At 34.1% G+C, this 26195-nt stretch overlaps 2 protein-coding genes across 5 annotated transcripts; both read left to right on the forward strand.

Annotated features, from left to right (window-relative positions):
• Window positions 1-9908: 9908 nt before the first annotated feature.
• Window positions 9909-18932, forward strand: LOC137963050 (uncharacterized). 3 transcript variants are annotated; one of them, XM_068810231.1, is made up of 12 exons: window positions 9909-10021; window positions 10126-10346; window positions 10547-10640; window positions 11065-11421; window positions 11700-11810; window positions 14226-14316; window positions 15242-15310; window positions 17325-17402; window positions 17649-17741; window positions 18033-18083; window positions 18225-18428; window positions 18524-18932. In XM_068810231.1, exons 3-12 carry the CDS (start codon window positions 10558-10560, stop codon window positions 18650-18652), a joined length of 1266 nt encoding a protein of 421 aa, XP_068666332.1. In that variant the 5' UTR covers window positions 9909-10021; window positions 10126-10346; window positions 10547-10557; the 3' UTR covers window positions 18653-18932. The 3 variants fall into 3 exon arrangements, with proteins under 3 accessions (XP_068666332.1, XP_068666331.1, XP_068666330.1); XM_068810230.1 differs by having other exon boundaries at window positions 10001-10346; window positions 10524-10640; XM_068810229.1 differs by having other exon boundaries at window positions 10001-10346.
• A 2400-nt stretch (window positions 18933-21332) lies between these two features.
• On the forward strand, window positions 21333-25342 carry LOC137963725 (H/ACA ribonucleoprotein complex subunit 3-like protein). Of its 2 annotated transcripts, none has more exons than XM_068810895.1 (4): window positions 21333-21420; window positions 22070-22140; window positions 24274-24316; window positions 25049-25342. In XM_068810895.1, the coding sequence occupies exons 2-4, from the start codon at window positions 22087-22089 to the stop codon at window positions 25144-25146; spliced, it is 195 nt and encodes a 64-aa protein (XP_068666996.1). In that variant the 5' UTR covers window positions 21333-21420; window positions 22070-22086; the 3' UTR covers window positions 25147-25342. The 2 variants fall into 2 exon arrangements, with proteins under 2 accessions (XP_068666996.1, XP_068666997.1); XM_068810896.1 differs by lacking the exon at window positions 21333-21420 and adding an exon at window positions 21490-21584.
• The last annotated feature ends 853 nt before the right edge of the window (window positions 25343-26195 follow it).

A 26195-nucleotide genomic window follows, 5' to 3' on the forward strand; every position in this document is an offset into this window, starting at 1 on the left:
TATGTTGCATGCCATTATTTAAACCAACAACATTTTTGGAGCATTACACAATGGTGAATGTTTTCTATTGAATTGGATAATATTTCAGTGCTTGCAATAGTGTTTATACGGTGAGGAGTTTTCTCCATCGAAGTCGTGGTATGAGACCATCCCATGGATTTTTTTTAAATTGGTTTGTGTGTTAATTTGATGGTGATTGTTTTTATCGAGAGTATTGAATTCTAGGGTTTAATCCATAGATACTTTGGTTTGAGAAGAAGAAAAAAAGAGAAAATAAGAAGGAGAAGCCAGAGCACAAGTTGATGAAAGAAACTTTAGGGGTTAAGAGAAAGCAGGAGTTTTAGCTCTTCCCCCCTCTCTTTCTTATTTATATAGGTGGGGTATAGATGCCCTAACAAATAAGAATAAAAAAGAACACTTAAACTAACCACTAATTATAGTTTATGTCACTCACTCTCACAATTATATAAAGTACGATGCTAACTACTTTAATAGAGAGAAAATTTTCAGAGTGCTATGTAAGGGTGTCCATGTAGTGAAGAGTTTTCTCTATTGGAGCCAAGGTTGGTATAATGGGACCATCTCAAGGACTATATTAAGAAGGATTATGTGTCTATTGTTGTTACAAAATGAATGAGTAAGTTCAATAAGAAATCGTGCTTGGCAAAACCATGAAATTAATAATTGTGCATAATGCGATCATTTCATGGATAATATTCATTTATAAACATCCTTTCTTCATGCTTGCATTCAAGTAGAATGACCAAACCATAATTTTATTATTGAGGAAGATAATCAGTGGTAGGAAGACTGTGAATTAGAAGAAGAGGAGGATGAAAATGAGGAAGAAGGAAAAGTGGTTGATAGGGAAGAAGCAAATGATGAAGATGAAATTGAAGTTGGAGAAGAAGAGGAAGACGAAGATATAGCAGAAGAAAGTAGGCAAAATGATGATCAATTCATGGATGACCCATGTTAAATGTAAAAATCAAAATAATTATTTTTAATTTTGTTTTATTTAATACTCAATCTAGTTATATTGATCAATTATATGATTCACTAGCATGTCACTAGATGGCCACACCTTCCATCATAATCACTGGAGTAGCCTAAGTTACAACTGTTGAAGGTAGAACTCTCCACTCATTTTGCTATCAAAGACATATATAAATTTGAGCTGTGACCGTGCTGGGAATCTTTTGTTTTTCCTAAATGTTGAGGAGATCAAATATCAAATCTGAAAATGCTTGAAAATAAACAATCCAACAAAAGTCATTTGTCCAAGTTCACCATGAGATTGTATGTATAATATTATTGACATTTTTATTTCTTTTCTTAAAGGTTTAAGGATCTAACTTCATTTTATATTACGTTTATAGGATGTGGTCAACAAAATCAATTTCTTGAAGAACACCCACTCTTAACAAGCCAGTGGACAGGCAATTGAAAAAAATAGACTTGTCCATGTTAGTATTACATATTTTTATGTTTTATTTAATTTTATTAATTAGATTTAGATAAAATATTAATTATTATGTACAACTTTAATAAGAATAGATGGACAGTTTAGTCCAGGAGGCCCAAGTTGTAGTTGTAAATCAACTATAATGCCATATATGATCAGGTGCTAGGTGTTCAAGTTGGCTCTGAGAAGGGGATGTGTCTTGGTGCGCCCCTTTCCTATGGCTCAAAGTTTAGGTACCACCAATGCAGGCCGGGTCAATGACTTGAAGAACTCGAATGGGGAGCTTGCACCTAAGGGTGGCTTCGAACCGAGCCGGCTCGCGAGCCACTCGAGTTCGGCTCGGTTTCGGCTCGGTTCGAAACGTTATATTTCAAGCTCGAGCCGAGCTCGAACTCAGGGATGGGCTCGTTTACATTAACGAGTCGAGCTCGAGCAGAGCCCGGTTCGGCTCGCGAGCCGACTCGTTAATATAACGAGCGATTCGGGATCGGGGATCGGGAGACGGAGACCTCTTCAATTCGGGAAATTTCTCTGCGAAACCCATACCTCCGTCTGCCATTTCCATGCCGTTTCAGCGTGATTTCTTGCGGAAATCGCTGTCCGTCGGCAGGTATTCAGGGGAAATGGGGGATTTGGTCTTCAAATCCCTCGTTCTCCCTCTCCCTCTTCGAGTCCTCGATTTATTCCTCTACGATTTCTGTCTTCCTTCCTCAAAGATTTCTTTCTCGCCTTCCTCTTCGATTTCTTCATCCAAGCTTTTCCTCGCCGACGAGACGAAATCGACGGTCCGACGGAAGGAGGTAAGATTTTTATTTAATCTTTCTATTTTTTTTGGTCGCCGAGCTAACCTAAAAAATCTCTAACTCTCTCTTCGTTTCTCAGCAGTGCTCCTTCATTATTGGAAAGTTTTTTTGGATATCCGAATGGCACACTCTGTTTCTGTAAGCAAACTCAGCTCTGTTTTTTTTTTTTTTTTTATATTTCCAGCTGACAGTTCAAATACACTCGGGAAGAAATCATTGTAAGAAAACTGGTATGAATTTTATTTCATGATTTTGAGTGTTGATACTGTTTGATTTTTTGAAATGGTGAGTTCTTGATTTAAGGGTAGAATGTAAGAAGATCATTTTATACAGATTGTATAAGGTTGACCTATTTTATTCTCTTAATGTATTTTTTTGCTTGAGTGTGCCATCAATTGCATTCTAGCTGGTTGAGAGCCAGGGAACTTCATACTGAGCTAACATTCAAGAAGGAAAGGAAGGGTGGGGGAGAAAAATCCCCCACCTTGTCATTTGTTATGTTTTTGTATATCTCAGAATGACTTACTAAGCTCAATTGCTATAATGTTTGGAAAATAGTTGGTTGGTTGTCAATGATTTTTTTGCTCAAATTATATTGTTCTTCATAAATGAAGTTATTATTCTAGACTTTCAAATATTTTTATGTTGTGGGATCTTGTTTCTTTTTTGCCTTCTTATTTTTAGGTGTCTGGCCTCTTATAAAATTTTGTACGTTTATCATATATTTCAGCAATAAACAGCAATGGTATTCAAATTGTTACTTGATATATTTTAGCAATGGAATTTTATTTCATGATTTTGAGTGTTAATAACATATTCTGTTCAATAATACTCTATTATAGTTAATGGAATCAGGAGCTTTCTTAATTGCATCCAACTTCTCTTTATTATAAAAAAGAATAAAAAAAGTTAGTTTTTGTCCTTCTTTCTTAATTCTCATTGAACTTATATCTACTCCTGTTACTGGTATAGTGGGGTATTGAGGTTGAATTTTTTTTTTTTTTTTTTATCATTAATTTCTTGGTATTGAGGTTGAATTTCATCAGAATATTAGAAGAGAATGTTGGTGTGCTTATTTCCTTATCTTAGAAGTTTCTAAATTTATATATAAAAAAAGGATCGGTATATTGGACTGGAAACTATTGGGTGCAGGGCTACTGGCTCAAAGAGACCCCGCTGCATTGAAAGACAAGGGTCGTTCCCGATTGTCACAATGTCACGTACCTTCCTCTAAGAATAAACAAGTATCTTAAATTATGTGTAGGATCTTTGTTGTTCGGATAACTTTCTTTTCTCTATGTTTTTAATTTGTAATTTTATTTTTTTGTAGAAGTAAGAATGTCAACACCTCCTCAATTGACATCAATAATTAACACTAGTTCTAGTGTAACTATAAATAGTGACTCAACTCCACCAGAGTCACTACCCTCTGTCATAGAAGTGGGCCCAGATGAAATTACCATAAATGAGGATGAAGGTGATTCTACTCATACCTCCAAAAGACAAAAAAAGTCTCATGTGTGGTTGGAATTCAAAGAAGTATCACTTAATGGTACAAAAAAGGCTCAGTGTGTTCATTGTAAAATCAATTTGAGTGTTATTAGTAGTGGAATGACCACACATATGAGTCGACATTTGAAAAGTTGCACTAGTAGAAAAGTGGCAATGAGAAAACAAAAAACCTTAAACTTTCAACCAGTGGGAGCGGGGTCTAATGTTGATCAGAGTCTATCTGGACTTTCTTTTATGGATTTTGGAAGAAATTATGATCAAGCTAAAATGAGAGTACTCATTGGATTCTTATGCATGAGCATCCATTCATGATACTAGAAGAGGAGGGATTTAATTTCGTAATGAAGATGACAAATATGAATTATGAGAAAATATCTCGGAAGACTATTAAGAAGGAGTGTATGGAGGTGTATGAGGCAGAGAAAAAGAAATTGAAAATTTTGTTAAAAGAGATTAACAAGATTAGTCTTACCACGGATCTTTGGAAGTCTCAAAATCAAAAAATTGAATACATGGTTATTACTGGGCATTTTATTGACAGTAATTGGAAGCTACAAAAACGAGTCTTGAGTTTTGTGCATGTTCCTCCTCCTCCTCGTGGCGTTGATATAGTAGATGCTATTTACAAGTGTTTGAAAGAGTGGGAGATTGAAAATAAAAATTTTAGTATTTCAGTTGATAATGCTGCATATAATGATGTTTGTATCAGAGTTTTGAAACAAGATTTTTCAAGGAAAAAAAATTTGGTGTGTGGTGGAAAGTTGTTTCATGTGCGTTGTTGTGCTCATATTTTGAACTTATTAGTCCAAGATGGTCTTGTTCAGATTAAAGATATCATTGATAATGTGCGTGAAAGTGTCAAATTCATAAAGTTTGAGGCTAGACTTCATACTTTTTCTGAAATTGTACAACAATTAGAACTTGGTGAAAAGAGGTTGGTTATTGATTGTCCAACTCGTTGGAACTCTACTTATGACATGTTGTCTTCTGCATTAAAATTCAAAGATGCATTCTCTAGATTTAAAGTTAGAAAACCAACATATGATTGTTTGCCAAGTTTTGATGAATGGGAAAAAGTTGACATGGTGTGTGAGATTTTAGAAGTTTTTAATGCAGTTACTAATATAATTTCTGGGAGTGACTACCCTACTTCTAATTTGTACCTTAGTGAGGTATATAGGGTAAAAGAAGTTCTGGATTTTCATTCTACAAATGAAAAAATTTTCATTAGGACAATGGTTAGTAGAATGAAAGAGAAATTTGAGAAGTATTGGGGTGAATGCAATTTATTGATGGTTGTTGCTTCAGTTTTGGATCCAAGGGTCAAATTAAAGTTGATCGAAATGTGTTTTCCAGTGATATATTCTATGGAGGAAGCTACAATGAATATAAATTTAGTTCGACGCACCTTATATGAGATCTACGATGAATATGTATCCTTATATAATGTGGATATTAGAAATGAAGAGATTGTTTCAAGTACTAGTAGCTCTATGGGTGTTTCCACAAGTCGTAGGCCTTCATCAAGTTCAGGTTGGTCAAAGTTGATGAGTTATATGAAACAAAAGGATGCAGTTAATTTACCAAGGTCAGAATTGGAAATTTATCTTGAAGAAGGTGTATATAGTTGTGAGGAAACTTCACAATATGATTTTGATGTTTTAGAATGGTGGAAAGTGAATCATATAAAATTTCGAGTATTATCTAAGATGGCAGCAGACATCCGTGTAATTCCCATATCCACAGTAGCTTCAGAGTCTACATTTAGTGCTGGTGGTAGAGTAATAGACTCATATTGTTCTTCCTTGGCACCAAATACAGTTCAAGCTTTGATTTTTGGCAGTGATTGGATTCGGGTTCTTCACGGTATAAAGAAAAATCAAAAGGTGAATTTCTTTGATCAATTCTTTATTATGATATTTTTTAGTATATTTTTTAGTATATTTTTTAGTTTTATTTATTAAAATTTTGTTTTATGATTACAGCCTGAGAAGAAGAGTGTAGAGATAATGCTACCAGCTACATGATTTTTCATGTTTCTCTCATCATGGTAATTTTAATATTTTTAACGACATTAAGTAACTAGTAATGGAAGAGTATTTTTTTATCTGACAATAACTAATTTTATTTTTTTGTTTTTGTCGTAGGTGGAGATTTTGCTCATGCAGGGATGTATATTATTTTCTAGCATTAAGAGAAACAATTATAGTTTGTAATTTTATAATGGATTTATAGTTTTTATTTGGGTGATTGTAAATTGATAGTGATATTTCATTTAACTTTGTTGTGTTTGATTATTGTATGAAGTTTATTTATAATATTATGCAGTGTATGAAGTGTTTAGACTATTTTATGAAGTATTTATGGAATTTATAGATAATTTTATGGAGTATTTATGGAGTGTTTATGGAGTGTTTATGGAGTATTTATGGAGTATTTATGCAGGTATTATGTATATTGATTATGTCCAATTTTAAGTAGAGGTCATGCCGAATTTTATACAGGTATTATATACATAAATTATATTCAATTTTAAGAAGAGGTTATGCCTCAATCTTATACATGTATTATATATATAGGTTATGCTTAATTTCTTGTAGAGGTCATGTCCAATTTTATGTAAAATGTATTTATAATTTTATATATAATTAATTTGATATATATTTTTTGAAAATTTTTAAATGTATGTTGAGGCTAGAGTTCGGCTCGAAGCTCGGCTCGAGCTCGGTTAAGATTTTTGGGCTCGAGCTCGATAACAATTTTAGGCTCGAGACAAGGCTCGACTCAAAGCTTGGCTCGAAATATTTAAATCAAGCTCAGCTCGAACATAGGCAGGTTCGGGCTCGGCTCGGCTCGATGCCACCCCTACTTACACCAATGAGGGAAATAGTCACACAATAGGCACAACAATTAACAAAGTAGACACTACAGTTAGTAGAGCTGACATAGTTAGTAAAACAACATATTGTTAAGAGTGGGCTTTAAGCTCAGATGGCTTAGATGATGAGTTTTTTTATTTCTCGTTAACAACTCAAGCTCCTCTCACCTTGGTCCTTCATTATAGCACGCTATTTTTGTATTTTATGTATATACATAAAATAATTTTTAACTTTATTTTTTGTGCACTATTATTGTATATTTGGCAAAATAAATAAAATTTTGAATTCATATTTTTTACTTTGCATTTTTATTTTATTAACTATTTTCAATAAGTATACAACATATTAAGAAAATAATAAATATAATTAAGAAAATCATTGATGAAAATTTCCCCAATAAATATTTTAAAATAAATCAATAAATAGATACTTTATCAATGAAATATTTTATTAATAAATAATTATTTTTTGATTTTTTAATATTTTAATTAAAATTTTACTATAACGAAATATTTTACTAAAAATAGTTTTCTAAAAAAAATAAAAAATAAGAATTGAATTTTTTTCTCAAAAATATTTTTATTCATTTAAGAATTAAGTTTTAAATGTTATAAATAAATAAAATATCGTATAAAAATTACTTATGAGAAATAAGTTTTAGAAAAAAATAATTTGGTGAAAAAATTCACTGCCAAATGCTTAATTATTGGGGGTGAAATTTGATATTTTTGAGATTACCTTATTATCAACGGGTTATTATCGACAAATTTCTCGACAAAAGAATCACTGAGAAAGTTTTAGCGGGAAAATTTAATATTTTATCAGCCAGTTTTTGTTGAAAAATAGAAATTTTGTGAAGTTTCTCTCCTGGCTGTTCAAATAATCTCTACCAGGTTGATCGACTTTCATTGACCACTCCTCTTTTATTTAGTGCGGTCAATTGGGTTGTCAAATGGGTACTTTTAGTCATTTTCTCTCTTATGTCGGATTGTATGGAGAATGTTCAGTTTGACAATGCCTTCTTGTCTTAGCCACATTTCCTTCTTTTCATTTTCTACCTTCATAGAGCTAGTCATTTAGACATCTAGGCGAATCGTCTAAAATATAACCTTTTCTTTCTCCATTATAGTTAAAAGGTGTAGCAAGGCTGGTTGGATGATGTGTTTTTTGGCATGAGCGACTTGCTTCCTGAGCCACTAAGACAAATAATGGCCTGTTGAATGGATATGCTACCAAAAATTTCCTTTGGGTTTTTTTTGAGCTGCAAGGTATACTTATACATCTCATTAGTATCTTAAGTGTTCCTTCTCATAAAAATTATCTCAATAAATATTTTGAGACTAACAAAAATTGAAAGTTCATTTTAACGTTGTTTATTTTCTCAAAATAATTTTTGTTATTATTATTGTGAGTATAAAACAAGGACAATAAGGAATTTAAAAAAATACCTGATATTTTAATTCAAATATTTTTTGGATATAAGATGTAATATCATCCCATCTCATTTCACTTAATTTTTTCAGTAAATCTTTATTTATTTGTCTGTTGGCACTTGGTATGGGTGTTTTCCAAGCTTGTGATTTGGGATTATTTGGATATCTACAGGCTTATACTCCAGTAGTCCAACTTCTGATAATAGATCTATGATATATTTTCATTGGGAAATGAATATGCTTTGCTTGGACCTAGGAACTTAGATTCCTAGAAAATATTTGAGTCCTCTCAGATTTTTCATCTCAAATTTTGTTGCCAATTTCTCTTGAAGTTTTGCTATTTCTTTTGGTTCATCTCTTGTAATGATCATATCGTCTATATACACTATCAAAACTATTACTTTACCTCGTCGATACATTAAGAATATTGTATGATCCGAGTTACTATGTTTAAAACCATATTTTCGCATTGCCAAACTCAATCTCCCAAACTACGCTTTAGGAGAATGTTTCAAGCCATATAAAGTTCGTTGGAGTTTGCACATTGTCCTTGCTTCAAAATTTGCTATATATCCTGGAGGAACATCCATGTAGATTTCTTCTTCAAGATCTCCATGGAAAAAAAATATTTTTAACGTCAAATTGGTGCAGCGGCCAATCAAGATTAGTTGCAAGAGATAACAAAACCCTAACAGTATTCAATTTTGCCACCAATGAGAATGTCTCTTAATAATCCACATCATATGTCTGTGTATATCATTTTGCTACTAGCCTTACTTTGTACCGTTTAACTGCTCCATCAGATTTGTATTTGTAAAAGAACAAGACTTAAGTCTCATTTGTCATTAATGCCTCCGTTTCTTCCTTCATGGCTTGAGCCCACTTAGGGTCTATTAGAGCTTCATGAACACTTGTGGGAACATGGTGTAGGGAGAGTTCATTTACAAACTTCTTGAGGAGTTCAGACAGTTCTTATGTAGACACATAATTGGCAATATGATATTTCAATTTGTTTCCCTCTACTTCGAGGGAATATCTATTTGGTGGTTTGCCCCGATTGTGCCTGACAAGTAATTCATAGCCAACAAGAGTAGCCATATCATTAAAATTTTGAGCTGTGACAAGATTACTTACATCAATAATATTCTCAGGAGATGGGTCGTTGGATACTAAGGGGAAGAGGGGTACTACTTCATCAATTTCTGAGGATATCTTCTTTGGATCTAGTTCCACAATGGTCGTTACATCGGAGTTGTTGGCCATGCATTTGGGGTGCCCCCTTCATCCCTTGCATAGGGCTTCTTGGATCCTCGTATCGAGACCCTTACAATTCGATTACAAGATACTCATTATATTTCTTGTATCAGGTTGTATTAAGTCTATCTTAGGTTTAAAGAGAATACTAAAAAGTTGTCAAACCTGATACATTGTATCATGACTAGTACATGGACCCTTAATTTTTATATTTACTTGAAATGTGGCATGTATCATAGGACCCCATGTCTCCTCTAGGGAAGGTGAAAGGGAGAAGCCTTTTCTCCTTGTCTAGTAGAGGGAGGAAGTGGAAAAGGGTTCCTCCCCCTCCCATAAATTGGAGAGGCAAGGGAGCAAAGGTGGTTGTTAGTTCTTTTGTTTGCAAGAGAAGGGACCCAATAGAGGTGCACACCCCTGTCCCCCTTCTACTTCTTGTGCTAAAAGAGTTGAGTTTGCTAGTATCACAAAGTAGTATGGGCTAGTCTTTTCCAATGAGAGGTGAATGAAATTTCCAATGAGAGTTGTTGGGTCCAGTTCGTTCGGGTTCCCTGTGAAACCCGACGGGGTGCCGACCCCTTCCCGGCCGTGGACATCACCTCGAGACTCTTTCTCTCTCACTTTTTATTTCCTTTTTCTCTCGATTTGCTCGCCCCGGCCGTGCACAACACCTCAAGAGTCTCTCTCTCACTTTCTCTCTCTCATTTTTTATTTCCTTTTTCTCTCGACTTGCTCTCCTACCAAATGCAGCCTTGATAATTCGCACCATCTTCTCTGCGCAGTAAAAGAGAAAAAGGATATGTTTTCAATTGATCGGGGAATTCCCTACTCACTGGCACCTTTGACAATGCCATTACTTCTTCCGTGTATCCCATAAAAAGAGTAAATAGCATCTTGAACTCGAAGGGCTCTCGCATGTCACTGACCCAAAAATTCTAAAAGCAGCATATCAGTGTTCTTATATAAGATAGAAGATAACCAAACATTTTCACGACGTGTCAAGGTAATTTTTGTGTAGAAATTGTGTTATATTCAAAGATTGGGTGTTTTTTCTATTCCGTTAAACTCCGTATGTGCTGTGGTTTTAATTTTATTTGCTTTTGTTGTATTTTATTTTACTGAAGCAGAACCTGTTTCTATATGGGTTTACTGAAAATTCCTCTCTTTTTGTTTGGTGAAGTTATTGATTTTCTTAAAATACAGTTAACATAAACATGACGATGGCTGAGCAGTCGACTCCTCAAGGAAATGATCTACTGGTTCAATTGGAGACTATACTTGAATCTGATCCACTCATGTAAGCTCTTTTTCTGTCTTTTTCTGTTTTAGTAAGTTTATACATGTCAAACTTTCGGACACTGTTAAAACCGATGTGCTACAGGACAGCTTTGGGCTTCTATGTCTCTGTTATCTTGATATCTTTATCCAACAACTCCTCCCAGGCGGCCAACACCATGCGCCACAGGACACAACTGTATCTCGATTAGTTTATTGAATTTCTGTCTAAGATGCTTGAATTAATCACAATTTATCTTTTTGTTTTCCCGCAGTAAGATTATTATGTTATATTTCAGATATGCAATATTATATCACTGGTGATTGAAGTTGTCCGTCATATATGTATTTCTGAATATTGTCAGTCTTTATTTAGTTCCTTCTCTTGTCTTTTTCTCTCTGGGGAACTCTATATAGTTTTTAATGTTAGTGTTTATGGCAAACAGTGATGAAGTTGGGTTCGTTCCTCCTGCTCAAATCGTAGAACTGAATGAAAAAGCAGATGATTTGCCTCGTTTATCTGCTGATTGTGTGGATTCAATGGTAGAGGTTGTGACTACCAATTTTTGGAGCAAAGATCATAAACTAGCTATATCTATGGAGGTGTTACAGCCATTGCTGGAAGTTGCCAAGCATGCATTTACTGTTGCCAGCAAGCAGTATAAGACATTTGTGGATTTACCACTCGATAGGATCTGTGTTGGTAGTTCAGAGTCTGAAAGTTTTCTTGAAAAAGAAGTTATGAAACATGGCAAGGCTCTTCTATTGCTAAGTTATGATTTCAGGAGCGCATGGAATTCAAGGTTTTACCGTTCTCTGCTTTAAATTTAAGCCTGTTGCTTTAGTTTGTATCTTATATCTTGTTCAGGGAGGTCTCCCGTAGTAGTCGTCATTATCAGCAATATCGCATTAGTTTATGAGATTTGACACCCTTTATATGATGCAATACTATGCTTTGGAATATGTTTGCAAAAATAAGAATTAACTCAATGTTAAGCAAGGGCCTGTCCCTGCTTCAAGCATACTCACATGTACTGAGTGTTGGTCATTTTGCTCATTTATGCTTTCCTCTGTTGAGCAGGAAACTAGTTGCTTCAAGGAAGAAAAATCTCTCATTATATATGGAAGAACTCCTGTTGTCAACACTTATTCTATCATATGCACCCAAAAGTGAAGAGGCTTGGAGCTATAGGTACTCTGGTGTTTAACAAGTTTATGGGTTGGAAAAAAATATCATGAACAAATTTTGGTTGTGCAGTTTTTTCTTTTGAAGGAAGTCCTATAAATATGTATACAATATGTACATCTTATAAACCAATCATATCTCTCTGCCATTACACACACAACTTTTTGATGGAAAATGCTGCTGATTTTGGTTAAGGCATGATTTAGTGCTGCAGCTATTTTCCTCTTGATGTTGTTTTTTTCATGAATGTGTTTGTAAACACAAATGTATGTACTTACATGTAAAATAGTCTACAAGTAATTGGTTTAGTAGGCTCTACATCAAGTTTATGTGATCCAATTTTTTCATCCAAATCTGGGCATGAAAATGAGTAGAATCGATTAATTCGATATCATTTGACTTATTTATTTTTGAGAAATAACCTTCAAAATTTGCATGATTACAACAATTCATTCATGAGAGATTTTGCCTTTAGTTGATATTTTGATCAGGTACGTAGTTCAGGCTGAAACTTTTAGTATGTTAGTCATTTTATGGCTAATTATTAATGGATGTTTGCAACAAAAAAAGATTTTTCTTGTAGTAGATTTTCCTCAAGTACTTGCAGGCTAATATTTTCCTATGTACGTTTACAAGAAAAATGGATAGCAGACTCACCTGTATTAGTTTGCTTGGCTCAATTTTTAATTTGGCCCTGGATTTTGATTTTTCCTTTTTTTGAACTTCTACTAGGGTTAGGTTCAATGCTTAAATTTTAATTACTATATGCTACATTTATTTATGCTTGTATGGGTTATGGTTGACGTTAACTTTAAATTTGTTTCTATTTTTGTCATTTTTATGAAAAAGGGTTCTCGTCATGAGATTTATCAGATTGCTGTTTTATAGTGCTGTTATCTTCATTTCATCATTTGAAACTATCAAAAGTCAAAAAGAAAAGTTGACAACTATCATGAATAGATAAGAAAAGAAAAGGATGTAAAAGAGGTAGAAATGAAATTTCAAAATTTAGGTGTGAAACATTTAGGCTAAACTAGGCATGGACTTGCATAATCGTTTCTCTATGAACAAAAAAAAGCTTTTTCTTCTATTTATCTTGGCCCTGGATTTTGATTTTTCCTTTTTTTGAACTTCTACTAGGTTTAGGTTCAATGCTTAAATTTTAATTACTATATGCTACATTTATTTATGTTTGTATGGGTTATAGTTGATGTTAACTTTAAATATGTTTCTATTTTTGTCATTTTTATGAAAAAAGGTTATCATCATGAGATTTATCAGATTGCTGTTTATAGTGCTGTTATCTTCATTTCATCATTTGAAACTATAAAAAGTCAAAAAGAAAAGTTGACATCTATCATGAATAGACAAGAAAAGAAAAGGATGTAAAAGAGGTAGAAATGAAATTTCAACATTTAGGTGTGAAACATTTAGGCTAAACTAGGCATGGACTTGCATAATCGTTTCTCTATGAACAAAAAAAGCTTTTTCTTCTATGTATCTGTGTTGACTAAATCTTTTAACTCTTTAGATATGGTATCTACAATATCTTCAGTTGTTTTTTTATATTTACAACAATTCCGTTATTTATATTTGTCATATCTAAGTAGTAATATAAATGACCGTGAAATGGTTATTAACCATGGATACCTGTGAAAGTAAAAGGATGTTGTTAGGAACATTAAAAAAATAAAAATGAATGTTGATAGGAGAAGATGAAGTTTAAGCCAGTTTATTATAACTCACCCTAGTAGCTTAAATTGAATATTGGGTACCCATAACTTACGTAGAATTGAGGGTCCACATTCAAGTCCATATCAATGGGATGTCCACCTACTTTTTAGGTTAACCATTATATTTGGATTTAATGGCTTAAATTATATTCTTCTTGTTTTTTATATTTCTTTTGTTTGTAGGAGTTCATAATTTATGTTGATTTTATAACTATTTTGAATAAGAGCTCTTGTATCGGAAGGTAGCTTGTGGGTGGTCCCACATTTTGTTTTTTTATAGTGCTTCCATTCATGTTGAAGCATCTTATTATATATTTTATTTTGAATAATTATGAATAAAGAATAGACACAATACTATTGTTGTAACTATAGTGGATTTTTAAGATGGGAGGGTTGGAGGGTAAGTACTAACAAACATCAACCATGGCACAGAGGAAAAGAAAAAAAGACTGTAAAATAAGAATTGAAATTAGTCCCACGTTGGATGTAGAATAATCCATAACGTTGTATGAGAACTCCAAGCTTGAGTTGGATGCCTTTTTGAAAAAAAATTATTTGACAGAACAGATGAAATTGTTCATCAATATATTTTTTATTTCACTGAAAACCTTTCTGTCAACTTCTTTTTTTATCACTGAATCCCTTTGAATGGTAAGAGCTATTTCTTACATGCCCAAATCTTTTCCAGGCGATGGGTGATCAAAATGATTGATGGGACGTTCCCAAATACGCAGGACATACTGAAGAATGAATCAGAACTAGTAGAGAAAATTGCTGAGGTCTATTTCAACGTTCTGGCATCGGGTACCATAGAGTAGTAAAGGTTTATTCAGTTTTCATTTGATGATTTTTTGTGAGTCAGTAATTCTTTTTAAGAGTGCTACATCTAATAGAAAATGAAACCAGCTTATCCTTGGTTCTAGTCGTCTTACCAATGTGCATCCTGTCTAGTTTTTGTAATGCTTGGTTCTCTTCTAGACCTCTCAAAAGTAATTAAACCTGAAAATGTAAAATCAAATTTGAAAACAAGGCACATGTTAAAGATTTTTCTTCTTCTAATATAGATATCTTTTGTTTCCATTCAAAAAAATTTGAGATGTCTTTACTGCAGCAATTTATGGATATATAGGTAGAGCAGCAAATCTCTTTCACAGGCCGTGGACATTAAGAATCTTCTCACCAGACTTTCATGCAGTACCTGTTGTCTATCTTCTTCTTACCTTCTCAGCAGACTTTTATATCGTATCCTGATGCCTATCTTCTTCATTTCCTTTGCCAGTTTTTTCTTATCCATTTGGTTCTTTTACCTAGCAATGGCTATAAAGTGGCTGAAGCATGGTCCTTATATTGAGAAAATGAAATATTTTATGAGATCTGCTGTTGTGTCCCGTTTCTTAATTATGCTTTTGTTGCATTTACTTCATTGTAAAAAGTATTTATTTTAGACCTCTTATTTTTTTTAGTGGTGTTATTCTTTGTTTCTGTCTTAATTAATTGGTAATATTGTTATGCCTTTTCTTAGGCCAAACTTGTTGTCTACCTTATCATTCTGCATCTTTAGTTTCTGCTTTGGTGAATTTATAAGGCTGAAGGCCATAAAGAAGTACAAAGAGGAAGATCATGCTCATGTTTTGTAGATAACGAAGATTGCAACCCTCTTATGTTATAGACATGCTTAATTCTGTCTGTTTTTTTATATCTCAGAAATTGAAAATGAACTATCGTGCATGGTATCATCGATGCTGGCTTGTCTCCTACATGACAGGACAACAGGTTTGAACTTTATTTATTTTATTTTTTTTGTCTCAGCTTATGTTGTACATATTTCAACAGTTAACAACTCATTCTTAGTTGAAATCGTAAGAGCTATTCACAGTTGCCAGTATATCAAATTTTTCGTAAAAACTATGAGATGCAAAAATAAACACTTTAATATGTTGATACTCTTAAATGAGTCGGACAGAAAATTCATTGATTGATATTGTTGGGTTGAGCTCAGTGCTTTTCCAAAATGACTAGCCACTTAAGAGGCTTATTGTTCGATCTTACAGCTCATTAACTGTTCTTCCCATTTCCTGATGTGGGACTTTTTCCTACTCAACAGTCCCCCTCATGCCCCGGTGTTACACGTAATGGGCCTGAGATATGGGTAGAAACTCCTAATGGAGTAAACAACACATAGACTCCCTCCTCATAGAGCCCACAACACATAGAGTCCTATCTCATGAAGCTCACAGCACACAAATAACTTGGAGAGCAGAAACTGGGCCTCGACCCACTCCCATATCCTACTCAAATACCATTTGTTAGGTTGAGCCTGATTGCATCTCAGTGTAAAATAGAAAGATAGAAGAAAAAATGAAGAGAAAAGAGAGGAAATAAGAAGAACAAAGGAGAGAATAAGGCTGCGTTGAACATACTTGATGGGGAAAAGTTGACCCCTATCTTCTTTTATTATTCTCACTTAAGTTCTTTTACAACTTAACAAAAATGCCACTTTTTTTTTGAGAAAAAAAGTGTGAATATATTGCAAAGAAGATAGAGAATACAATACCTTGCTAGAGAGGCCTTCCTCCACAACAAGTTGTTGGAGGGAAACGCCTTTTTTAGCTTGAATGTCAGCTAAATAATTAGCAGATCTTGGAATGTGATTCCATTTACATTGAATTTGGGAAATTAAAGTACATATATCATCAAATAACTCCCAATGCCGCCAAGGAGGTTTGGAAGGCTTCGTACACCAATTGATAATAACTTTTGAATCGCCTTCAACATAAAGGAGGCCTTCCAGTTTTTGCTTGAAAAGTTTCACCCCGTTATATAGCCCGTGTAATTCAGCACATGTTGAATTTGATATCCCAATTGGCCATGCATATGAAAAAAGAAGGTTCTTGTTTTCATCATGAATTACTCCGCCATATCCAGTAGGCCCCGGGCATCCAAACACACTTCCATCGAAGCTTAATTTGAAGTGCCCTACGGGAGGTCTAGACCATATTGCCATTTCAGGAGGTCTAGCCGGAGAAGACATTTCTCAATAAGACGCCAGTTTCCGCACAAGTTTGATCCTTGTAAGTTATAGAATTCCTTTCGTAAGAGTATCCAAGAGGATACTTACCCAATGATTTTGTCACATAGAATTTTCCATGGAAGAGAGTTTTGATTAAATTTCCTGTTGTTTCTCTCTTTCCATAAATTCTAGACCATGTATCCAATACAACAAGATATTAATATTTTCCCCAGTTTGGGAAGATGAGCTCTTATAGTAGTGAAGATTGTGTCGTGTAGGTATTGCGACGGGCAATATTGTAACCCTATTTTATTCATCAGTTCGGTCCAGACCAAACGGGCATATTCGCAATGCAAAAGGGTGTGATCAGCAGTTTCAGGGGATGAATTGCAGAATGGGCACAATGGATTCGGAACACTATTTCCATGTCGCAATAATGCGTCTGAAGTTAAGATTTTCTTTCGGCAAACGGTCCAAATGAAAAACTTTGCGCGAGGAACAAAAATGCCAGTTATAAGAGGATTTATACATATGTGAAAAATGGCTTTAAAACATTCAGAATTTACATGTTGAAGCACACCAACTTCAAACTACTAATCTGGCCCCTTTGACTACAATATTACAGAACTACCAACATATGAAATTACTAAAATACCCCTGACTTCTAACAGTATCCTCTTCTTTATTTATTTATTTATTTATTTATTTATATTTTCATTAATGTTATCTAGTTCTTATAAAGTTGGGCCAAACCATAATGAATCCATGCATTCCTAGGTTTTTGATGAGTTCAATCAATCAAGAAAATGGGCAGAATTGCATGTTGCAGATAACTGTTGCTTCCACTATCGAAGAGTGAGTGTCTGATCCCCTCGCTTGACTGCTTTGTCATTTCAAGATGGTCTATGCAGACTGCATTCGTGCAGTTGATATAATCTGTGTTGATGTGGATTGCTTATCTTCTTTTAGTTGAGATTCTCTTTTCTTGCTGCAGTGCTGATTCAGCTGAAGATGATGTTTTCTTATCTTTCTTGTCCTTTTGATAATGTGATTGATGAAGTTGTTCCTTATCATTGTATTTCTTTTACTTGTTCAATGCAGCGGCTTATGTGTAGGATGCTGGAGGACTATTACTTGCAACAGAGGGCAGAACACTGCCTTTTTTACAGCTCCGATCTTTCTTTAATGTGGAAGGTAAGTGTGTGGGAAAGGAGTGGTGACAGTAGGAATCATCATAACATTTTTATGATAAAATTTTTATTCTGTGCTGGAGATATTTTCAAAATCATGATTCAATTGTTTTTCCCTACTTTCAGTTTCTTTTTTACATTTATAAGAATAAAAATACCTGTGTTTTCCTATGAGATTTGGCAAAAAATAAATAGACAAATGGCTGGTTATTCTAGTAAGTTTTATACTTGGAATGATTATGTTTTGCATAACTGAAACAATGTCTAAAATTTTTTGACTGCATGGCTTTTGCAGGAGGAACTCAACTGGAATGAGCTGCTGATCAAACGTTTCATAGGAAGAGAGGTGTCTGTCTTCTTATTCTCCTCTTATTATTTGAAAATTTTTGGCTTGGTCCATATATGTGAACTTCTGCCACTTGGCACCACTTGGACCTTACTCTCTGTACACCATGGAGTCATGTAGCTTATCTGGGCTTTGGTGCAGGCTTTATGGGTTCATCGGCGCTTTCTTTCTCTGTCTTGGATGAAGCATTTTGTTTCTCACAGCTCACACAAAACCCATTTGGATGGTTTTCTGGATCATGAGTTGCAGCTAATTCATACTTGTTTGCATGGTGGTGGTGATGATTTTGTTGACAGTGAGGCTCATGCAGAACTTGCTTCTGCTTATATTCTCTGGATATCACTGGTATTGAACCAATTGTGGGCTTTTAGGTTTTTCAAAGTTTCTAAATAATAAGCTTCACATCAAGTATAATTTACCCCTTTTCAATGTTTTATCAGCAAGTTCCCAAAGATCTAGGAGCAGCATTTCAAGCAAAGCTAAGGAAAATTGGGCAACTGAAGACCATAGTTAAATCTTGCCCTGGGAAGCAGCTGCTATTTGGGGATTTGGTGGATGACATTTCATAGAAAAGGAAAAGGACATACTTCTTTCTCAAGAGTTTGTGTGATAGTCCGTGAGAATTGATTTTATTTTATTTTATTTTTTCTCATTAGCAAATAAAGGTGTGTAGACCAACCCACTATGAATTTCAGAGCCCTTAGTGCAGAGTTAGAAAACATGGCGAGTCGACTTATGACTCGGTTGAGTTATCTAGGATCAGATGAAATGGAATCTTGAGTTTAGTAAAAATGAGATGTAAATTTTACTGTAACTTGGTCTAGTTTTCTGTGTTAACTCGATAATTAAGCAGACTTTAATCTTAAGACCCATTTTTCTGCCAGGTCTAATATGATGCCCACGTCCACTAAAGACATAAATGATGCATTGTTTATGAAGGAATAGGTAGATTTTTTTAAGTAATATACTTTCATTTTCCTTTATATCCCTAGTCATCTAGTTGTTGAATGAGATACCGAATGATTATTTCCAACGTTTCTCAATGTGATTCTTGTGGTTGATGCATATACTGGTTGATAGCACCGGCCAAATAGAAAATATCTAGTTTTGTGACCGTGAGATAGAGTAGTTTTTCAACTAATTGTTGAAACCGACCAATATCAACATCACTACCAGTTCCTGCACACAATTTAACATCAGACTCCATAGGTGTGTTTGTAGGCTTGCATCTAAGCAACACGATCTCCTTCAACAAATCAAGTACATACTTCTTGTGTGATATGACTATACCATGTTTGGATTGAAGAACTTCAATCCTGAGGAAGTACCTAAGAAGCTCGAGGTCCTTAGTTTATAACTCCTTATTAAGGTCCCGCTTTACCTATTGAATGCCACAAAGGTCAGTACCCGTAATAACAATATCATCTACATATACCACCTTAAGAATGTTGCCCCTTAGAGAAATTTTGGTAAACATTGAGTGATCACTTTCACTCCTCTTGAACCCAAGTTTTGTAACTACAATGGTAAATTTATCAAACCAAGCTAGCAGAGACTATTTCAACCCATATATTACTTTATTCAATTGACATACTTTCTCCCCTTCAACCACATAACCAGGTGGTAGATACATGTAGACTTCCTTAGAGAGTATATAATTCAAGAAAACATTCTTGACATCTAATAGATGTAATTCCCATTTAAAATTGCCCGGTAGAGAAATAAGAACTTTGATTGAGTTCATCTTGGCAACATGAGAAATGGTTTCATCATAATCAATATTGTAAGACTGATTATAACATTTACCATCCAACTGAGCTTTGCATCTAGCAATAGAACCATTTGGATTATAATTTAGGGAGAAGACCCATTTGCACTCGATTGCCTATTTTCTTGGCCGAGAAGAATTGAATTGAACCATATGCCTTTGTGACTATCAAAAACTTGAATTGAATCTATCATAATGTCAAACATAAGGTGAAACTTATCTGATTAAGGAAAAAAACTTGTTGAATTGATTTAAACCTTTTCCTCATCTTCAAAACTAGACGAACCCTTTATTGCTTGAAGGCTGAATTGAGTTTCCTGTCCACTAAACTTTCATAACTTGATCAACATTACTTTAAACCCTAGAATTCTAACTCTAATACTATGTTGAATTCTAGGGTTTAATCCATGATTAACTTGGTTTGAGAAGAAGAAGAAGAAAGAAGAAGAAATGAGGAAGAGAAGAAAAGATGAGAAGGACAAGGTAAGAGCACGAGTTGAGGAGAGAAACTTTAGCGGTTGAGAGAGAACACGAGTTTCAGCTCCTCCCCCTCTCTTTCTTATTTATATAGGTAGACATAGATGTCTTAATACATAAAAAAAAAAAAAAAGAACACTTAAACTAACCACTAATTATAACTTATGTCATTCACTCTCGTAATTACATAGAATACCACTCAAACTAACTCAACACTAGTTAAGTAAACAAAGTTAAAGATTAAAGATAATTTCAACAGAATGTTGATGAGAGGAAAAATTATTTCTTGCCCGTCTTTTGTCTGCGACTTAGAATAATTTCTTTTAATAATAACTAATATGAGTCAAGCATTGCAATTCTTCTTGCTTGATTCAAATCTTTGCACAGATTATTCAAGCCAATATGTTGGCTTGTATTTTCGCTATTATTTTGTGCTTCCCCATTTTTTTTATTTTTTTAAAAAGTCACTCATTTATAAGAATATCATTTATTTTATTATATTTATAAAATATTTATTTTATTTAAAATAATAAAATTTAGAAACAAATCTCAAATGAACATCAACATGAGTGTATGAGATAATTAATAAAAATAAAATAAAAATAAATTATTTTTATATCTTTAATTTAAATATGATGGTTAAATTAAGCTTATGAGTACTTTAAGTTTAAACTTTTTTAATTTTATAATATAATATTTCTAATTTAGTGGCCTTTTTTAATATATAATGTATCTTATATTGTATTAATAGATAATAGATTAAGTTTTTAATATGTATAATATATTTTATATTATGAATATGTAATATTTGTAGTATTATATTATGATTCTTAATATAGTTTCAATATGATATAACTTTATTTATAATATAGTTTCAACCGGAGGGTCCTGAACCGGCCTGCTCCCAACGACGATGGCCGGTCCGATTTTTACGATATTGGTTGCGGTGCGAGGCCTGTGCCCTTGTTAAAGACGAGGGCTAACATGGTAATTGTCTCTCTCCACTGGTTATTAGGGTTTTGCTAGGGTTTGGCACATTCACGGCAAGCTTGGCTAATCTCTTCCAACTTTGAAGACGCTTCGCAGTAGCTGGTGATTGGACTTCCCTTCGCTACGTGATTTATCGTTTATTTCTTTGTTTCAATCGCTCCTTTTCCCCCTGAATTTCTCTTGTCCTGGCTTATCCCTCTATATGACGTAAAAGCTCGTATGAGTTCTTCAGTCTTCGCAACCGCTGCTTTATTCCTTCTTTAGAGGTTCTCTTCTCTTGTTGTGTTTGTATTCATTTCTTCTCCTGGCGAAGCTAGCTCTTCTATCCTTTTCCACTTCAACTTATATGCAATTGGAGTTAATGTCTTCCTTCTCTATGCCCTTTTAAATACGTAGATAGAATTCGATTCGAAAAAAATCTAATTTGTGATGTAAAGGTTATTAATACGTGGTCTTAATTCTTTTGTTCTCGATGGTTAAATGACGTAGTGCTAGAAAATCACTTTGATGACTTGGGAGATAGCTTTTCCTAGACGTCTATCTGCTTCAGGAAAGCAGACCAGCATAGGAAGCTATCATTAGATTTTTGTCTCTTAGTTTTTCGATTTTGATTTGATACGAGTGAATGCGATTGTATTTTCAGTTAAAAGTATTCTCACTAACTTTCCTTGGTCTTTGTTGGCGAGACATTTCTGATTCTTGTGTATGTGACAACCTTTGCTGATATTGTAATTTGTAATAATTTGGACAGGTTAGAGTTCTTCAACCATGTATCTTCAGTGTTATATAAACGAAAATGGAGATAAAGTATACACCACTAAGGTATGTATGTTTGCTCTTTCATCCTGGTTAGATAAGTCATATTCCCTTTTCCAAAGATCATATTTTGTTGTCTGCTCCATGGTTGATGGTCTTTTTTTCTTTTTACCTTTTCTGTTGTAAATACTTGAGTTGAAGTTACTGTATTCAAATGCAAATAGGCACTTTCTTATGTTTTAATTCTGATCTGCTGATACATTTGCATTAATAAGATCATAACTCATGAGCTGGGCTGGGGGGTTTTCATTATTGATAAAGTAATTCCACACAAGAAATGCATGGTAAGCCTATATACAGTCAGAATCACTTCTGGTGGTTGGTTGAGTCCTTGGCACTGTGGTCACTGTGTGGACTTTCTTAATGTGATTTTATGCTTCAAGTCTATATTTGGTGTTTGTATATAATATCTGGAAAAAGGGAAATATGTAAACTCCCCTCTTCAATTTTTTTTTATATTAAGAAACCTTTTTTTTTCTTTTGTTTAGCCTCACTAAAATACTAAACAGTTTATTTGTACCCTTTTATTAACTGGTTCTATTAAATTTCACTTTATTAAACATTACAATATTAGAAAATTCCCTTTGTTATATAAAGAATTCTTTTATCATTTATTTTCTGTTTCCTATTTATTGGTAAAATCAAGTTATTATTTTTTTTAAATTTTGGCCTTTTGCGATCCAATTATCTTCGACTCTGTTGAATCCTGTGGTGGTATGTTCTTTAGGATAGCCTACTGGTTGCTTGATTTAGACATTTCCACTGGTAAAATCTGAAAAAAAGATGCAAATTCCTTACTGTTAGTATCCTTTAACTACAGAGCCCACTTTTCAATCCAATTGAAACAAAGAAAGATTTTGTGCTTACCTAAGTTGTCTTTCATAAAGCCAGATTTTTCTTTACATTAAAAATGGTCATATGTTCTTAGCTATTCAAACCTAGACTATTTAACATCTTTAGTGAGTATGGAACATAGGTTACTGATTCAATTAGAATCAATGAGTTTAAGGGGATCAAGCTCAAGGGCAAACGAAGCTGGTTGCAGATGGGTGAATTAATTGCTTGAGTGGAGTTTCTCTTGTTCAACTTTTAAGAGTTAATGAGCTGATGACGTTCAGAGGATCCTAGCATTGAGTGTAAGGAAAATTTTTGTTGTGTGGTTGGCAAAATAGTTGTGAACTGTATCAATACTGATTCGATCATCCAGAATACTATGGAAAAGAGAAAAACAAAACTCCATAATTCAAAAGATTATGAAGGAGAGTTTTTTTCATAAAAAAGAGTATTATAGATATCCTGGAATTCAATCAAATTCTGTTTAGTGGAATTTGCTACCTTGGGGCTGAAACTAACATTTATCTTTTGGTTGTTTTGTTATAACTTGCTTCAGTAAAGTTAAAGAGAATTAATCCAATCAAAGAAATTGTTTGATATAAACATTTTGAAACGCTGTGGTAGACATGACCCAAAATTCTTAAGTTGCTTATATCTGTAAAAAAATCGAACATAAATATCTGATATACTTCAATAAAAGATGACCATTGGCTATTTCTCTTGTATGGTTGCCAAATTGAGAATGGTTATCAATTTACTTTTATTTGGGTAGTTTTTGCTTTTTGATATAATTATGGAATCAGTCTCAACCTTCCAATTTCCATCTAGGGACCCTTCAGATCAGTTTGCAGAACTGTTCACAATTTAGTTTGAACCACCATTTAAAAAAAAAGTTCAATAAGTTCACAAAAAATATGAAGCTAAGTTTGAAAAGAAGATAATAGTTAATTAATTTTGTGTAAAAATATTAACTAATTTTGTTTGTCAATCTGGCAAATACTATTTGTTGTCTTTTACAATACTGTTTCAATGAGTTTGAGATGTATAGAAACCTAAGCATGAAGGTATATCTGAAAGTATAGGCCAAATAATACCTAAAGATGTCTGCCAAGGCATCTTTACGGAATCAATTTTGATGAATTTGTCAGCTTTGCTTCTCATCATTTCTATTGTAGTGATTATGTGCTCCTCTTTTAAAATAGAACTATTTCACCATTAGTTCATTAGAGTCATCTTATTTCAATAGTTTTCTGCAAATAGTTATTTTTACTCTATTATCTGACACATATATATCTCTTCTTGCAGAAAGAATCACCACTGGGTTTGGCAACACAATCTGCTCACCCTGGTAACTTGATAGATATAATTTATACATATGCCATGAGTTGGTCTTAGCTTCTTCCAAACAATGTTTATATGCCGAATCTTCTCTTACTCATGGACTTGTTTTTCTTCCGGACAAAAACAAATTTTAAAATGATTTATGTGAATTTTTTAATGTGGTCTAGTCGATTGAGCAACCTACCTGTCAACTAGATCAATTATTTCAGGTTACTTCAGGTCTTGGTTCAAGTTTAGATTAATTTTGACACATATTAGTTGCGACTAAGATTTTGCATTCTTTCTTGTTTGCTTAGTGTCTAAGGGTACACCTCAGCATTTTCCTTTGACTTCATACATGTGAAATTTGAAAAACGGTTTTATAAAGGCTTTCAAAAAAGTGAGAAAGTATCTTAAAATTTTCACCAGTTCTCGGACATTGTCTTCTGCTGTTCACCTTATCAACACAAATGCATCGCCAGTGCAAGCATTGGGAGCTGCTTTATTTATCATTTGGGCAATGATATAGGTGCATTGAAATGTACCTTGAAACTTGTCCGTCTTAAGTTACTAGTTGATAATACCATTGGTTTGCTTAAACCAACTTTTCAATAGATCCACTTCGATATCACTGGTTTTAAGACATAAAATTGTAGTTTTTGTCATTTTTTTCCTCAGATTGATTCCTTGTATTTGAGGTTTATAACTGATTTAACATAATGTGTCTCTTTACTTATTTGCATTCTTTTACTGTCCGCAGCACGATTTTCTCCGGATGACAAGTATTCGAGACAGCGCGTTCTTTTGAAGAAACGATTTGGTTTGTTGCCGACACAGAAACCACCCCTGAAATACTGAGAAACCCATGTTTCTGAGGTAGAAACTTCTGCAGAGGCATAAGAATTGTCGTGATGTGTAATTTACTGAGAACAGAATCTGAGAGATTGTGAAGGCTTAACAACAAATGTTTATTACAGATTGATGATCGAGTGTCTTTTGGCTTTGAGAGGGCAAAACTCTAATATTATGTGATGATAGTGTCTTTTGAGTTCTAGACTGGATTGTTGATTTTAGTCAGCTCCAAAATCTGACGAGCAGATCAGTTGATTTTGCAAAAAGGAAAAAAACAGTAGATATTGATGAGTTTTAGAGGCTCTCGTAGCTCAATAACTTGCCACTCTTGGTTCTACCCTGGAATAAGGCATCATTGCCAAAGGGCAGACGAAAACTTGGGGTTTGATTACCATCTGGACTCGAAAATTCAAAATGAATTAAAGGTTTTTGCCTAGAATATGACAAATATGGCAAATAGTTGAGGGGGAAAAGGGGGTTTTTAAGGCCACTCTCCCCCTTATCTGTTATTTCAAAGGGACAGGGCAGGGCCTCCCTCATCTCTGAAGGAAGGACAGGCTTCTCCCACTACTACACTTACTCTGTTACTTCAAATGGAGAGGGCAGGGCCTCCCTTACCTCTCCCTCATCTCTGAAGGAAGGACAGGCTTCTCCCACTGCTATACTTCTCTGTTACTTCAAAGGAAGAGGGCAGGGCCACCATTACAACCCCCTCCCCGCCCGCCCCCCCCCCCTCATCTCTGAAGGAAGGTAGACAGGCTTCTCCCACTACTACACTTCTCTGCTTCTTCAAAGGGAGAGAGCAGGGCCTCGCTTACCCATCCCTCATCTCTGAAGGAAGGTAGGACAGGCTTCTCCCACTACTACAAGTGAAAACCGGAGAAATAAAAATACAAGTAAATTTTATTATTTTATGATCAAATTAAACTAAAATCAAGATTAGTTTGATTAGTAGCTGCAATTAAAGTAAAAAATAGGAGTAATTTTTTATAAAAAACACACTTGAAGATCATACCAGAAGGTTTATCTAATTCTGAAAGATTGTGGTTGTAAGC

This window comes from Aristolochia californica, unplaced genomic scaffold (assembly GCF_029961685.1).
Source record: "Aristolochia californica isolate CCGP_79_NKW_82.1479 unplaced genomic scaffold, dmAriCali1.0.hap1 SCAF_4, whole genome shotgun sequence".
Taxonomy (NCBI): Eukaryota; Viridiplantae; Streptophyta; class Magnoliopsida; order Piperales; family Aristolochiaceae; genus Aristolochia; species Aristolochia californica.

Coding starts and splice junctions, on each gene's coding strand:
- LOC137963050 (XM_068810231.1), top strand. CDS start 10,558: ATGACGATGGCTGAGCAGTCGACTCCTCAAGGAAATGATCTACTGGTT. Junction 17,403..17,648: donor GTTGCTTCCACTATCGAAGA/GTGAGTGTCTGA, acceptor TGTTCAATGCAG/CGGCTTATGTGTAGGATGCT. Junction 17,742..18,032: donor ATCTTTCTTTAATGTGGAAG/GTAAGTGTGTGG, acceptor TGGCTTTTGCAG/GAGGAACTCAACTGGAATGA.
- LOC137963725 (XM_068810895.1), top strand. CDS start 22,087: ATGTATCTTCAGTGTTATATAAACGAAAATGGAGATAAAGTATACACC. Junction 22,141..24,273: donor ATAAAGTATACACCACTAAG/GTATGTATGTTT, acceptor CTCTTCTTGCAG/AAAGAATCACCACTGGGTTT. Junction 24,317..25,048: donor AACACAATCTGCTCACCCTG/GTAACTTGATAG, acceptor TACTGTCCGCAG/CACGATTTTCTCCGGATGAC.